Consider the following 14057-nt stretch of genomic DNA (forward strand, 5'->3'; position numbering starts at 1 on the left):
TTTCATAGTTTCTTCTTTTTGGATTTTATTAATTGTGCTTTGAATGCTTGCCATTGAAGTCTAGAATATCAGAGAAGCTGCTTCTTAGTGCAATAAATCGTAGCATAGTGTGCTTATGAGTGTGGCACAAGTGTCAGAATCTGTTGAAGTCAAAATATTAATGGGTTGAAATACATTTTAGAATCTGCTTACATGATTTTTGTAAGTTTATGTGCTTTTCTTCTTGTTCCAGGTGATCTCCGCCATCCACTTACAGAGCACGCAGAAATAAATCGGCGCTTTGAGCAACTGCAAGGAGAAATGTTACTCCAAGAATGAAGCAATAAAACATCTCTGCAGAACCGTATGATTGAGAACGCAGTTCAACCCTCCTCTGCTGCCAGACATGCTTTAATCCTCCTGCCCCACTCACCCACTGTTGCAGTAATACAGATGGATCGTAGCAGAGAGGCAGAAATGGCGTTACGGAGATCCTCCAGCCCAGGCAAGCTGAGCAAAAATGACATGGATGCTGACAAGACCATGTGCCACAGCTGCTGCATCTGTGGTAAAAGTTTCCCTTTTCAGAGCTCCTTATCGCAGCACATGAGGAAGCACACAGGTGAGAAGCCCTACAAATGCCCTTACTGCGATCACAGAGCTTCCCAAAAGGGCAACCTGAAAATCCACATCCGTAGCCACAGGACAGGCACTTTAAGTCAGGGACATGAGGTAGAGATGGGAGAGGCTCAGCTGGGTGAGATGGGAGTGTCGGAGGGCCTGGGCGGCTGCACCAGCCCCACCAAAAGCACGTCTGCCTGCAACAAGATCTTGAATGGTAGCGCTCAGTTAGATAGCAGCAAGATCTTGTTGAGAAGCAGCAAAAAGGACGTCACAGAGGCGATGCCTGCTGAAGAGGATGGCAAACTCTCTGCTTACCCGTGCACCTTCTGCAAAAGCAAATTTGAAAGGAAGAAGGACTTGGAGCAGCACCTGCACCAGATCCACAAACCATTCAAGTGCAGGCTGTGTAGCTTCATGACCCTGAGGGAGGAGTCATTGTTAAGCCATGTGGAGAAGGACCATGTTACTGCTCAGGTCCCAAATGGGGAGGCCTACGCTGAGAACTGCAAGAGTGAGCTGAGTGCTGGTGAGTTTCCTTGTGAAGTCTGCGGCCAGGCCTTCAGTCAAACCTGGTTCCTGAAAGCTCACATGAAAAAGCACAGGGGCTCATTTGATCACGGCTGCCACATTTGTGGCAGAAGATTCAAAGAGCCCTGGTTTCTCAAAAACCACATGAAGTCACACGGCCCGAGATCTGGGAGCAAAAACAAACTGAAAAACGAGCTGGAGCTCATAGCCACTATCAATGATGTGATACAGGAGGAGACGATTGTGACTGGCCTGTCCCTGTATGAAGTCTGCGCCAAGTGTGGAAATCTATTTACAAATATGGAAAGCCTAAAGGCGCATAATGCTGTGCACTACCAGGCTCAGCGGGGCAGCACTGGGGATAAAGCCGAGGGCTTAATCGATGGGAGCCTGAGCCCCTCAGTAACAAAGCAGTTTTTCTTGCAGTGTCTCAGTCTAAGGCCATCTGTAGGGATGGATAGAGTTACAAGAGGACAGCCTGGCAAAAGAGTAGCTGAGCTGGATCCAGTCAGTAGCTACCAAGCTTGGCAGCTGGCCACCAAAGGAAAAGTAGCAGAGCCCTCTGAGTATGTGAAGTATTTGGGGTGGGACGAGGCCCTGGCGGACGCGGATGTGACTTATGACAAAGATAAGAGGGAGTACATCCTCGTCAACCAGGAGAAGCGCAAGCGGGAGCAGGATTCGCCCAGCTCCTCCAGCAACCCCAAGAAGAAGAGCTGTCCCAGCGGGCGCCTGGAGAAGGCCAGCAGCGTCCTGCCAGGGGAGAGCTGCCCGCCCGCCCAGGGTGATGTGGACTACCGTCCCTCCTCACGACAGGGCAGGCGGGCCACCCAGAACAAGTCCACCGAGTGCTTCGAGTGCGGCAAGATCTTCCGCACCTACCACCAAATGGTGCTGCACTCGCGGGTGCACCGCAAGGAACGGAGGAGCTGCCGCGAAGGTGGGACGGCCGCCCAGCCCGACCGCTATGGCTCCAGCAGTGAAGAAGGGGACTTGGGTTCCGTCAGTGGGCCCAGCACACCTGACTCCGTGTCTGCTCTGGAGGACTCAGCCACCTCTGGCCTGGGGGAAGAAGGGGCCGAGGAGAGCTCGGAGGAGGGAGCGGCCGACCCCTCGCTAGGTAAGATGGCTGCTGGCTGGGCCACGCAATGAGCAAAGTGTGTGGGCAGGATGGAGCCCTGTGCCCAACATGCATTGCTCTGTGTGCCATTTTCGTTGCTGCTGTTGCGATAGATGTGAGGTCAGAGGATGTCTTCAGAAGGTGCAGGCAAATTTGTATTTCAGTGGGGGATATACCCAAGAACTATCTCAGTGCCCTGCAGCGTTACCTCTGCTGTTATGTCGAGCTGCCCTCCCAGCACGGAGAACGTGTAGATGGGGTACTTAGGGACATGGTTTAGTGGGCAATATTGATGGTAGATGGACAGTTGAACTAGATGACTGAGAGGTCTTTTTCCATTCTGTGATGTCTCGGGGCTATTTTTCCCCAGTTTATGGATATCCAGCCCCAGTCCTACCTTCAGCAAGCTCCTTCAGGAAGGGTGCAGCTTGTGTGGTGTTGCTCCTAAGCATGTGAACTCATTAATAGCCAGCATGAAAGGTGTTTCTCTCCTCTCCTTTCTGCTTTGCTTCTCAAACTTGTGTTTATAACTCTAAGGGCTATAATTAATCTCTCCGGGTTAAAGCGGTCCTTTGAGCCCAACACTACTAAATGGAACAAATTATGCTCCAAATAACAGCAATGTAAATATTTAAAAGAACACTATTAACCACTTTTGTATAGTTTTTTTCCTTCTGATTTTTGTTGTTTACCGTTATTTGTTTTATAATGCCCTTTTAGAAACATGAGATTAACCATTCTTTCCTTACTGGCCTTATGCGGATTTTTTTCTTTTTTTTTTTTTTTTGGCAAATATTAACATACTCCTCCTCTTTTTGTTCCTTTTTTTTTTTTTTCTCTCTCTGAAGAACGATGTTATCTGTAAATTAAAAACTCATTTTCAAGACCATCTCTGAAGTATAATCTACACCATTGTAGGGGAAGGTGGATATAATGTACTGCTTTCTCCAGTGGCTGCAAACCCCACAATGACCCCAAAACAACACTTGCCAGTACTGTGTATTAATAACTGCGTATTTTTAGTATAGTCGTAAGGCAGTCTGGGATATTGTGTCATTAAGCTTCTTTCATAAAATATTGGGGGGTTTTAAGGGCAGCTAATTTTGAGGCCACCACTGTTTGACAATATGGCTGTCAAAGTTCAGGGGGAAGAGGAAACAAAGGACTGAAACTGTTGATCAGGAGGGTGTATGAAACCCATCCATTTGTCTTTAATAATTACAAGAAGGGTCCTCAACTTGATTTCACTACAACTTGGGTCAAGTTCCCTGTGGACAAATTGAGTGCACAGAAGAACAGAAATTTAAATTAAACTTAGAACCCCTGCCCTTTTTAATGCTTTATTGTCCATTTCACAACTCCAAGAAGTCCTAGTGACAAGTTAACTCAAATATTGTCACTGTTACTACTTGCACAGTTAAAAAACACAGAACTTGGTTTTCCCATCTATAGTTTCTTGGATTGGGATCCTTTAAAAAAGTTGTTTATGGGACTGTACTTGTTTTGCGTGAAAACCCATCAGCTGCTGCTTGAAGCACCTCTATACAATTGATACAAAACGTAGTTCTAAAGCTGCAGCTTTGTCTGGAGTTAAGTGGGGCTGCCATATTTTACCTGTGTAATGTACAGTGCCCTTATGGAAACTGCTGTGATGGAAAACCATCTCTCTGGAGACAGGCTGAAAACACTGGAACACTTTTCACATGATGTTCAAACAGTAAGGCTGTTCTTCTGTGCTCTCTCTGTTCAGCACTTTATTTTTAACAAGAGGAGCTGTCTCATCTCTTTCCCTGTCCCAGTTCTTACCTCAGTTGAAGCTCAGCCCTTGTCTCGTGAGTGAAACGTGAGAGTTTGAGTTGCAAGCAGATTCTCTCACAGGAATTAAGGTGACTGGATTAACCACTGTCTCTAACCAACACCAGGAAACTCATTCCTTTGGGTGTGAAATTGGTTCTTATCTATTTTGCTGAATACTAAAGAAGAAGAAAACTGATAGTCCTAAATAAAGATACATCTTAGAAAAGGGATGCATTAGCATTGATTGTCTGTGATGATGGCTGCTGCATTTTATTTTTTACAAGTTTACAAGTGACAAAGACTTTTTCATTAAAAAGGAAGGATTTATTTATTTATTTATTTATTTTTCCCATAGCACATCACATTTCAGGACTGAAGTTTCTCACTTTTCCCTTTCTGGTATCAGTTTTGCTGAGGCTGCACTTACATTGTTTGCTATGGGACTGTGGTCCTTCTGTCCTGCAAGCTGTAGGATTGGTTTTACTCTTCTGCAAATTACAGTTTTAACTGGAGAGGCTTTCTTTTCCTCCTCTACCACCATATGCGTAAAGTCTTAAGAATGCAGGCCAAATTCCACACTCGTGTACATCCTGTTAAAATCAGATGGTCCAGTGTGGCCTTCAAATGTGTTTTGTCCTAAAAGTGCTGCATTTTGCTGTCCTCTGCTGTGGTTTGTTGTAGCCATTCTTGCTGGTTAACCTTTTCTGTTGAGAGCAAAGCTCCAGTGCCCCAGACAGCAGCCACCCCCAGCAGAGGCGGGTAAACCATGCTCTGTGTTCTCGGTTCCTCTTCCTGATGTGCCTGCTGTGGTAGTATTTTTACTCAGGTTGCGGTCAAGAAAACCTTGCATTAATCACAAGGTTATTTTAAATAAGATAAGTTTACTTTCATATCTATTTTGCCCGCCATTTGACATACTAACCCTGTTACAAGACCCTCTTGTCTTGTAACAGAGAGGGTCAGAAGAGGGTCTTGGTACTACCAGCTATTGAAAATTCTAGTCCTAATTCAGCTGAAGGCACCTCTGTACGTTTAATGTACTAATCTGAGTGGTCCTGCTGACACACAGGATAGGTAGTAAGTGGCTTGCCCAGTATCTTGCAGCAAGGGAGCTGGGTATGCACCTCCATGCTCACTTAGGGCCAACAGATGCTGGGGCTGAGGGTGACTGGAGCTGGGGAAAAGTGACAGAGCTTATTGGGAGGAAAGCAAGGAATGCACTTTGCATGTGAAATGGGGTTGAGAGCCTCCAGGGTAGCCACTTCTTTGCTCTTAACACATCAGTAATTTGTCTCTGCTGTGTACGTAGAGTAACATAATGATTTCTCAGGCATGAGAGTGATGCATGCAGACCCTGCTTATCAGCTGCCAGGGGGAAGCTGGCAGGTTACAAACTGATTTCCATCTTATTGGAAGGAGGGCAAAAAATGAAACAATTCGCTTATATTTCATGGGCAGAGTACCATGTGATACCCATCATACAAACTTGTCATATGCATGATATACATGTGCTTTGTATGACAGCCACCTGGGAGAAGGCGCCCCAGAGCATGGTCTGTCTGTTAAGAGCAGACTTAGAATATTTTTGAGCTCTCCCTGCTCCAAATGGGTCTTTGTTTTTATTTGGCATTCATGTCACTAGCAAACTGTACCTGAATTTCCATTCAGTTGAATTTGACACTGTTTCAGCTACTGGCAAGTTGTTGCTTAGCACTTCACCAATTTGAAGGCAGATTCTATGATTTTAACTTTTTAATTAAAAGAACTCCAGGGATATGACTAAGCATGTAGAGGGAAGTTGTACAGCGATAAAAGTGGAAGGAAAAATACTTTTTTTTTTCTTCAGTCTAACAGCTTCTTTCCTTAAACGTAGTATTTAATGTGCAAAAGAAACAGTTCAGTCTTGTGCATGTACATATGTGTGCATTCAGTGGTCAGTATTTTTAAGGCTTAACACAGGCACTCATGTTGTCATGGTATATTTAGAATTGGAGTGTTGCATTTTGTTATAGTAGGCACTAGGGACTGTTCCAGGCCTGAAATAAAGGAGGAAGTACGATTTTAAAGATATGACTGCTTCTGACAGGTGGAAAGATGAAGAAAAGAAGTGAAAACAATTTAAATACTACTTGGTGCTCAGCAAGCATGTACTAAAACAGCAGGTCTTTGATATCCCAGTCTATATCTTGGAGAAAGGGATAATGTCATAATGTTGCTTCTTTTCCTTTCTGCCAAATATGGTGTTTGAATGCAAAATACTAAAATAAACCTAGAAGGGGGAAGAATCAAACACCAAACCCAGGATTGTTATGTAGGAATAAAGAAGAGAATGCTTCTTGTTCTAGCCTGACATTATCAAGGAGGGAAGCAAGGGAAAGGAGAGAATGCATCTTAGAGGTGATGTTGCTTTCAGTGGGAATAGTCTCCATTTTGTTTTGTTTCTTTTCTGCCTCTTCCCTCTGTTTTCTTTTCTTTTCCTTTTTTTTTTTTTTTTTCCTATGTTGGACTCCTCCAAATTTTCAAAATGCTTTAAGGAGAAACTGATTCATTCTTACTTAATACATGCTGGTTTTGTTATGCTGGCTAATGCAGAAAGGGACTGATTGCAGAGGAAAACTACTGTGTGAGGCCCTGTACAAATACAGTGCGAGGCGTAAGGAGCTCCTAGTCTGAGAAGATAAGATGGACACAAATGGCTGGAAAGCACAGAATTAAAAAAACAAACAAACAAACAAAAAACAAACCAAACCAAACCAAAAACAAAAACAAAAAACAAAACAAACCAAAAAACCAAAAAAAAAAAAAAAAAACCCCAGCTGTGTGTGGCTGTGTTTTTTTGCATTAGGAAGTACCAGTGGTTTGGTGAGAAGATGAGCTCAATGGAAGGGCAAGACAAGAGGTAGGACAGCACTGGATTTTGAACCCTCCAAGGCAGAGCTAAGGTTTTGGGCATCTTGCACAGAAACCAAAGGGCTTACAGCATCCTGGCCTGAGGTGGGTGATGCTAGTAGGTTTTATATGTTAACAAGCAAGAGGTCAGGTATAGTCACGCAAACAGGAGGCAGAGGTGCAGAAGCTTTTTGTGTTTGCACCTCCTGGTACATCTACTGGCTTGATGTTATGGACTCACTAAGTTGTAAGTTGCACGACCTTCCTAGGTTTTAATTTATAAAAAAAAGAAAAGAAAAAAAAAAAGTGCATGGACTTGTTTGCATTTGTTTAAAAACTCTTAGAAATCCAATGGATTCAGTGTCTTAGTGTCTTTGTTGGTGAACTGAAAGGGAGGAGAGCTACCTATGAATTGTTACAGATTATACAAACACAAAGATGTAACAGATTGCATTTATCCCAGACACATTATAAGAAAATCCTGTATGTAAATTGCAATGCTAGAATAGAAAGATAATGACATTTGTTAGACTGGCAGAGATTTGTAAAGCATAGATTTGGATTTTGTTTTGTTCAGATATAAGTTCTTACAGATCCAAGAGCTGGTACAAAAAGTGCCTAATCTCATAGGGGTTTTGATTTAAAATGAATAAATAAAAGGTAAACATCTTCCAGAGTTGCTTTCATTTTCCAGTGGAATGGTGGGTCTGTTGTTTGGGGAAGAAGAGCACTACGTATATGTCAAGCGGCATTGCAAGTGACAACAGAAAAATAAAAATATGTTGTAACTCCAGACTAAGAACGAAGAATAAAGAAAGCTAGCTCTCGTGAATATATACTGTTGGAAAAACTGAATGCATGCAGTATAGCTGCCAAGATCTAATGCCAGAACTTCCTTTTTTTGCTTATATGAAAATATGTTTATCTATATACAAGGGTATACAAGGGAAATCCTCTCCGCTATTTATAGATTTTTTGCTATGTAGCTTAATCAAATAACTGTACTTTAAGAACTTCTCATGCCAGACTCCCATTTAATGCAAATTGCTTTCTGTAGTTGGCCTCTATTCCCAGATAACTAATGGTAGGACAAGAGGCACTGGGTTTAAGTTGCATCAGCTTCAGATTGGGTATTAGGAAAAATTTCTTCTCCAACAGAGCAGTGAGGCAGTGACACAGGCTGCCCAGAGAGGTGGTGGGGTCACCGTCTCTGGGAGTGTTCAAGAGCCATGTGGATGTGGCACTGAGGGATGTGGTCAGTGGGCATGGTGGGGATGGGTTGATGGTTGGACTGGGTGATCTTAGGGGGCTTTTCCAACCTCAGTGATTCTATAACTGCCGCTGAAGACAATGCCATTATGACGTCTTACACCAAATGAAATTCTTGTTCTACATGTACAATCCTAAGTGTGCTGAAGTTATTTAGCATTATTTATTTACCAGAAGAAATGCATTAAAAATTGGGGAATATTTCTATGCTGGACAGCTGGTAACTACTGCCTCAGATTTCTTTGTAATGGAGTAGATTCAAGGCAGAACAGCGTCAGTGGCTCCTGTTAGAACCCTACAGTGAAAATAATATTTTGCTGGGATTATGCTCTTCACTTAGCAGTTAATTTTGGTGTTGCCCAGGAGTGGTTGTTGGAATACAAAACAACCTCAACTTTACAACTCTAACTAATTGTTTTTATTGTTAATGCTGAGACTTTGAAGTATAGCAGAGTGACGATTCAAGTCACTGGGGAAACAGAGAGACGAGGACCCTGTGCTTGCAGAAGTGAGATCTGCTAGGCGTAGTTTGGACTTTGCAAAGTTCAAATTGTTCCTCAAAACAAATCGAGTGGATCAGGGCTAAATCAGCTACATAGTTGTGCCATGTCTAATAATACAGTTCAGAAACTTTTCTACCTTGCAGTAATGCACATAGCCCCATTCTGGTACATGTGGGAAAGCTGCATGGGGGATAGTGTTGTCTTATGAGCTCAAATTTCTTTGCAAAGCACTGCGGGTTTAAACATTTTTTATCAGTACAGACCTGTGTGCATCTGCACAGCAGTACTCCATTGCCTCTTCCCTCCCCTTTGGCCCTTAGTACAATCTTCAGGACTGCAGTGAAAATCTCCAGTGTGAGTATCTTCCTGTGGTGCTGTCATCTGCAATAGCTTTTTTTTATTTATCTTCTTAATGATGGGACAATATGAATGGGAAGAACTGAGGGAACAGAATGAAATAGAAATAAAGCTGATCATCTCAAGGAAATAGATGACAAGAAGATTGCAGGCAGTCAGAATTGTTGAAGTGTGTATCGAGGAGAAGGAGAAGAGAGACACAGGACTTCCTGATGTGTGGTTAAAAACCTTCTTTGGCGCATGTACCTCGTAAATGTGAAGTTGTTTAGCCCTTTATTTTAGGCTCCTGGAGGCTGTGCTCCGAGAAGCTCTTACAAAAATGATTGATTGGAACAGGGCAGTAACTGTGGGATAATGCAGTCTGTACCCTTTAATGCTATATATTACCCTGACATCATACTAACTAAGGAACATTTAATGATTGCCCTGTAGGCATCTTGGATAATTTCCACTGTGTTCCTGATTACCAAGCTCCTTGTTACTAGGTCCTGTCTTACTCAGTCTGATGTAGTGTGGGTGGCCAGCATGAGAGCTGAACAGGAGCTCCAGCTGCTCCTGCAGTGGGGCAGGGTGATGTGGAGCAGATAATGCACAGTCAGCTCAAGTCAGAACTAAGGCAGCAAGCGCTGGCTGAGATGGAAATACTTCAGTAAGTGCATGACTTCTGCCAGGAATGGCAGTTATGGCAGAAGTTGTTTGTTGTTGATGGAGAGTGAACTTCAACAACATTTTGAATTTACTAATGCAACTGTTGCACTCATTTTATTCTGTGCAAATGGTTCAGTGGGAGTCCCCTGGTGTAAGTGCTGCAGAATTTTTTACATCCAAGATACTTGCACTGTATTTTAGTCTTAACTGTTACTTTCTTCTGTCTGGTTGATGTATGCAATAACAAGTGACACAGTTAGACCAGTGTATTGTTTAGACAGTTTATTGTAGCTGTAGATATGTGATATGAACAATGGAGGCATGGCTCAGCTGGGAAGAAAACTTGTACGGAGATACTGAGAGAGAGATAGGTTTCCTCAGCCTTTATTTTATCTGTCAGGAAGCAAGGAGATGAGTGTGGTTTCTTAAAGGGACGTGATAGCAAGATAAACTTTGCCCTGAAACTTGTGTAAGATGCCCAAAGTGAGATTACATCTTCATACTTCTTCAGTAGCTTTTGAAATTGCTGTCACACTAGGTTCTTTAAGGACTGTTTGTGTCTAGCTAATCCTTTCTAAAACACCAGTGTCCATTTCATGTTTACCAACACAACAAGCATGTAAAAAATATATATACTTTTTTTCAGGGATGTGGAAAACTATTGGCAATGCTGGATTTAGTTTGTGCGTTCAAAAAAATATATCCCCTTATGTTTCATATATTTGCACAGCAGGTCCAGTTTTTGCAGTTGGCTTTTAGCTCTTTTTCAGCAAGTTTTTTAAACTTCTGCATATAAGACACCTACTTTTGAATTCAGCTTTCAGTAACATTAACAGCTTCCTCAAAAACATCACTTCTTTATGCCTACCTTACCTTGCGTCCTTTTTAAAAGCCACTGTAGCAATTTACTGATGTTTCTGTTACATTAATATATAGCACGTGAAATAACACCCCGTGACATTTATAGGCATAAAATCACGTTGTGTAATGCTTTTATTTTCTAACAGTTTCTGATTAGCGAACAAGGACCCCATCCCCCCAAGTAGTAAAACAAGATTTAAGCAGTGCAAATTGTGCAATGCTAGTGGCTTTAATCTGATTTCCAAATATTTCTGTAGCACCATGGTTGTGTTGAGATGGGATTCTGCTGATCTGTAAATGGCTGCTAACAGGGGATAAGTGTGGGTGTCTTTGATGTCTGATCTTTTTTGCTGCCCTTAAAATTATGGTTCACAGTTTTGATCCATCTTAAACTGAGAGTCAAGTTTTCTTTGTTAAGGGCTGGGTTTGGCAGTGGATGCTCTCGGTGCGTATCTGTGGATGGGATGGGCCTCAGCTGAAACCTAGTGGGATCCAGAGCTGCCCAGGATATAAAAGTAACACAGAGTTTAGCTTGGTGTATGCATAGTTAACTTGTTTTCTGCAGCTGTGTTTTGCAAATATGGATTTTATTATATCCATATAATAATAATATATATATTATTATTATACCTGACTTCACTTTATTCTTGTATTTATTTACTTATTTCCTACACCAGTAGTCTCATTGAGTCATTCAGCTTTAGCTTGAGTGGGCCTGACTGTGGCATCAGTCGAACCTCTAAAAGTCAAGAGCAACTTAGCTGCAGTCAAGGGAACCCTTTACAGGGAGAGCGTCAATAACCTTTTTTTCCATTATTCTCAGTTTGCTCTTGATTGCTTTCAAGATTTATCATCAGTAGACATGGATTTTTTTGAGAGTCACTAACAACACATATAGTAAATTTTATGGAAACTGGAGAAAAAAAATTCTATTTTTCATTGTGTGGTTATTTTCAATGCCCTAGAACTAGTCTTTGACACTTTCAGATTCTTTTTGTGCTTGGTCTGTGACTGCTGCTGTTCCATGCTTTGTGACCAGCATCCAGGCATTATTGGAATGGGATTGTAAAAGTCTAGCGAATTTGTTTGCATGGAGAATTTATTTTTCAAAGAATCATGGAATGGACCGTTAAGATCACCTAGTTCCAACCCCCTGCAATAGGCAGGGATACCTCCCTCTAGACCAGGTTGCTCAGAGCCCCATTCAGCCTGGTTTTGAACGCCTTCATGTTGCGGGCATCCACAACCTCACTGGGCGACCTGTTCCAGTGTCTCACCACCCTCATAGTAAAGAATTTCTTCCAGATATCAAGTCTAAATCTATCCTCTTCCAATTTAAAGCCATTTCTCCTCATCCTGTCACTCCATGCCCTTATTAAAAAGTCCCTCCTCAGCTTTTCTTGCTTTTAGACAGCAAGGGTTTGAACTGGCAAATTGCTGAATACCTCGGTGCTGATCTAGCTGAAGTGGTAGCTGCTGGCTTGGTTCAGCTTCTGCAAAGTCGGGTTGGAGCTTTGTTGAACCACTTGGCACCTGCTGGCTCGAGGTTAAAGGAAAAACAGAGAAACGTTTCATTTCAGTAATCAATGCCAGTGTAAATCACATATCCTGAAATCTACTGGAGCATTCAGACTTTAGTCCGAGCAGATAAGAGACTGTGAGGAGCAAATCTCAAAAAACTGCCTTTTGTGGATATTCTGTTAATAGATTCAGTAAGGTTTTAGTGATGCTAATAATGAAAATCCAACACTTCCTTCATTTAAAGTGCAGATTCTCTACCAAGGGAGTGTTAATGTGAGAAGGACACGTACTTTCTCAATAAATGGTTATTGTAACTTGAGTATGGGTGTAGATACTCTTCTTTGTCAGGGTCAGTATTTTTTACAGGATGTGTTTTTTAAACACAGTCTTACATTCTTTTAGAACTTTGTTTTCCAGATTGGCCATCTCAAACTTCAAATATCTTCATTTCAACTTCATTTCAACTTCATTTTCTCTGTTACTTTAAGTAACAGAAGAATAAACAGCCGTTAAAATGATTTTGTTGTCATATCACAACTGTAATCTTGGTTTTGTTTTGGCAACCTTAAATTAGGGGTAGTTACTCTAAGTGAAATCTATTTCCTTCTAAAGAGATAGAAAAACACTTTTTTTTTTTTTTCTTCTTCTTCTTTCTTCTTCTTTTTTTTTTTTTTTTTTTTTCCAAATTTTAAGACTAAATTTGGATTTAGCCTGTAATACAAGACCCTCCCAAACCTTGTGTTTCTTTGAGATAACAAATTCATCAGGCAGTTGAAGGCATCAGCTACACCTAACGGTACTTCAGAGGTGTGTTATCTCAGAATAGCATATGTCTTGTGATGTCTTACTGCTTAAATAGCATTTGAGGCAAGCTGCTGTCAGCAAAAAACTAAATTTTGGGGGGAAGAAAACACAGCCACAAGGGAAATACATGGATTCTTTCAGAAAAATCAACCTCAGGTCTAAACAGCACTTTTGCTCTCAATGAAACATTTTCTGCATGTTTTAATAATAGTGATTGTGAGCAAGTGTCACGATGGTGAAAGACTGAGTGCAAGGTGTTGTAAGAGTCAGGGTCATAGAGGGATGCAAAGGTTTCATCTCTTCCTATCCCTGCTGTATCCCAAGGTAGTGGAGCAAGCGCTGCATTTGGACTTTGCCCTTTGTGTGCTTTGCTGATGTAGAGCATCAGTGAACCACAGGATTGCTCAGTTTTCTGCAATTAAGCATTTATTCAGTAGGTAGTGAAACTTTTTTTTACTAGGTAATGAAGTAAAGAGGCCTTTCTCTTTCCTTAAAAGAGCATTCAGGAAATGCAGCTTACACTGCACATGGAACACATTAATCCTAAACCTCTTCTAATACTTTGCAGAAGTTTCTTGTCCTTACACTTGCTATATCCACACGCACACCAATCTCTCACAAACATCTTAACCTTAAGTATTTCTGAAGCCTAGAGAAGCCTTAGGAAAAGTTGCCAAAAACAGAATAGAGAGTAAAATTCTAACAGGAAAAAGTAATTATTTACTTGGATTGCTCTGGGACAGCAAATTGGTGCACATGAGAATCACTTACTTGCTATTGTAATGCTAAATATGTTTGACAAGGATGCCCCAGCACAGTTGTTTGTGTGGGAAATGTGCAGTGTTGGTTTTTGTTTTCATTAATAAAATTAATAAAAATAAAAGGCATGACATATTAGATATAATTCAAACATAATCACTTTATTTTGCAAATAGAGCTATTAGATTCGTGGTTTTGTTGGTTTTTTTTTGTTGTTTGTTTTGTTTTGTTTTATTTTTTTAGATCTCTGGTGTTGTCAGCATGCAAGTCCCTCATATGAACACTAGGAAATTAGACGTTATTAATGCATAATGAGAGCTATATGTGGTAGTAAAATTTTCTTCTGGACTGACCTTTCTTTGTCATTTATACTAGAGCAAGAATTAATCTTTTTTTAG

General features: G+C 41.5%; 1 protein-coding gene across 2 annotated transcripts in view; it reads left to right on the top strand.

Annotated features, from left to right (window-relative positions):
* Nucleotides 1-14057, top strand: part of ZNF516 (zinc finger protein 516) — a 103009-nt gene that overhangs the window by 42723 nt on the left and 46229 nt on the right. For both annotated transcript variants that reach the window (XM_085220670.1, XM_085220671.1), the window contains exon 2: nt 233-2251. In XM_085220670.1, the coding sequence (XP_085076796.1) occupies nt 346-2251 (1906 nt within the window). In that variant the 5' untranslated portion in view covers nt 233-345. The remainder of the gene's footprint in view (nt 1-232; nt 2252-14057) is intronic.

This window comes from Meleagris gallopavo, chromosome 3 (genome assembly GCF_905368555.1).
Source record: "Meleagris gallopavo chromosome 3, MGAL_WU_HG_1.1, whole genome shotgun sequence".
Lineage (NCBI taxonomy): Eukaryota > Metazoa > Chordata > Aves > Galliformes > Phasianidae > Meleagris > Meleagris gallopavo.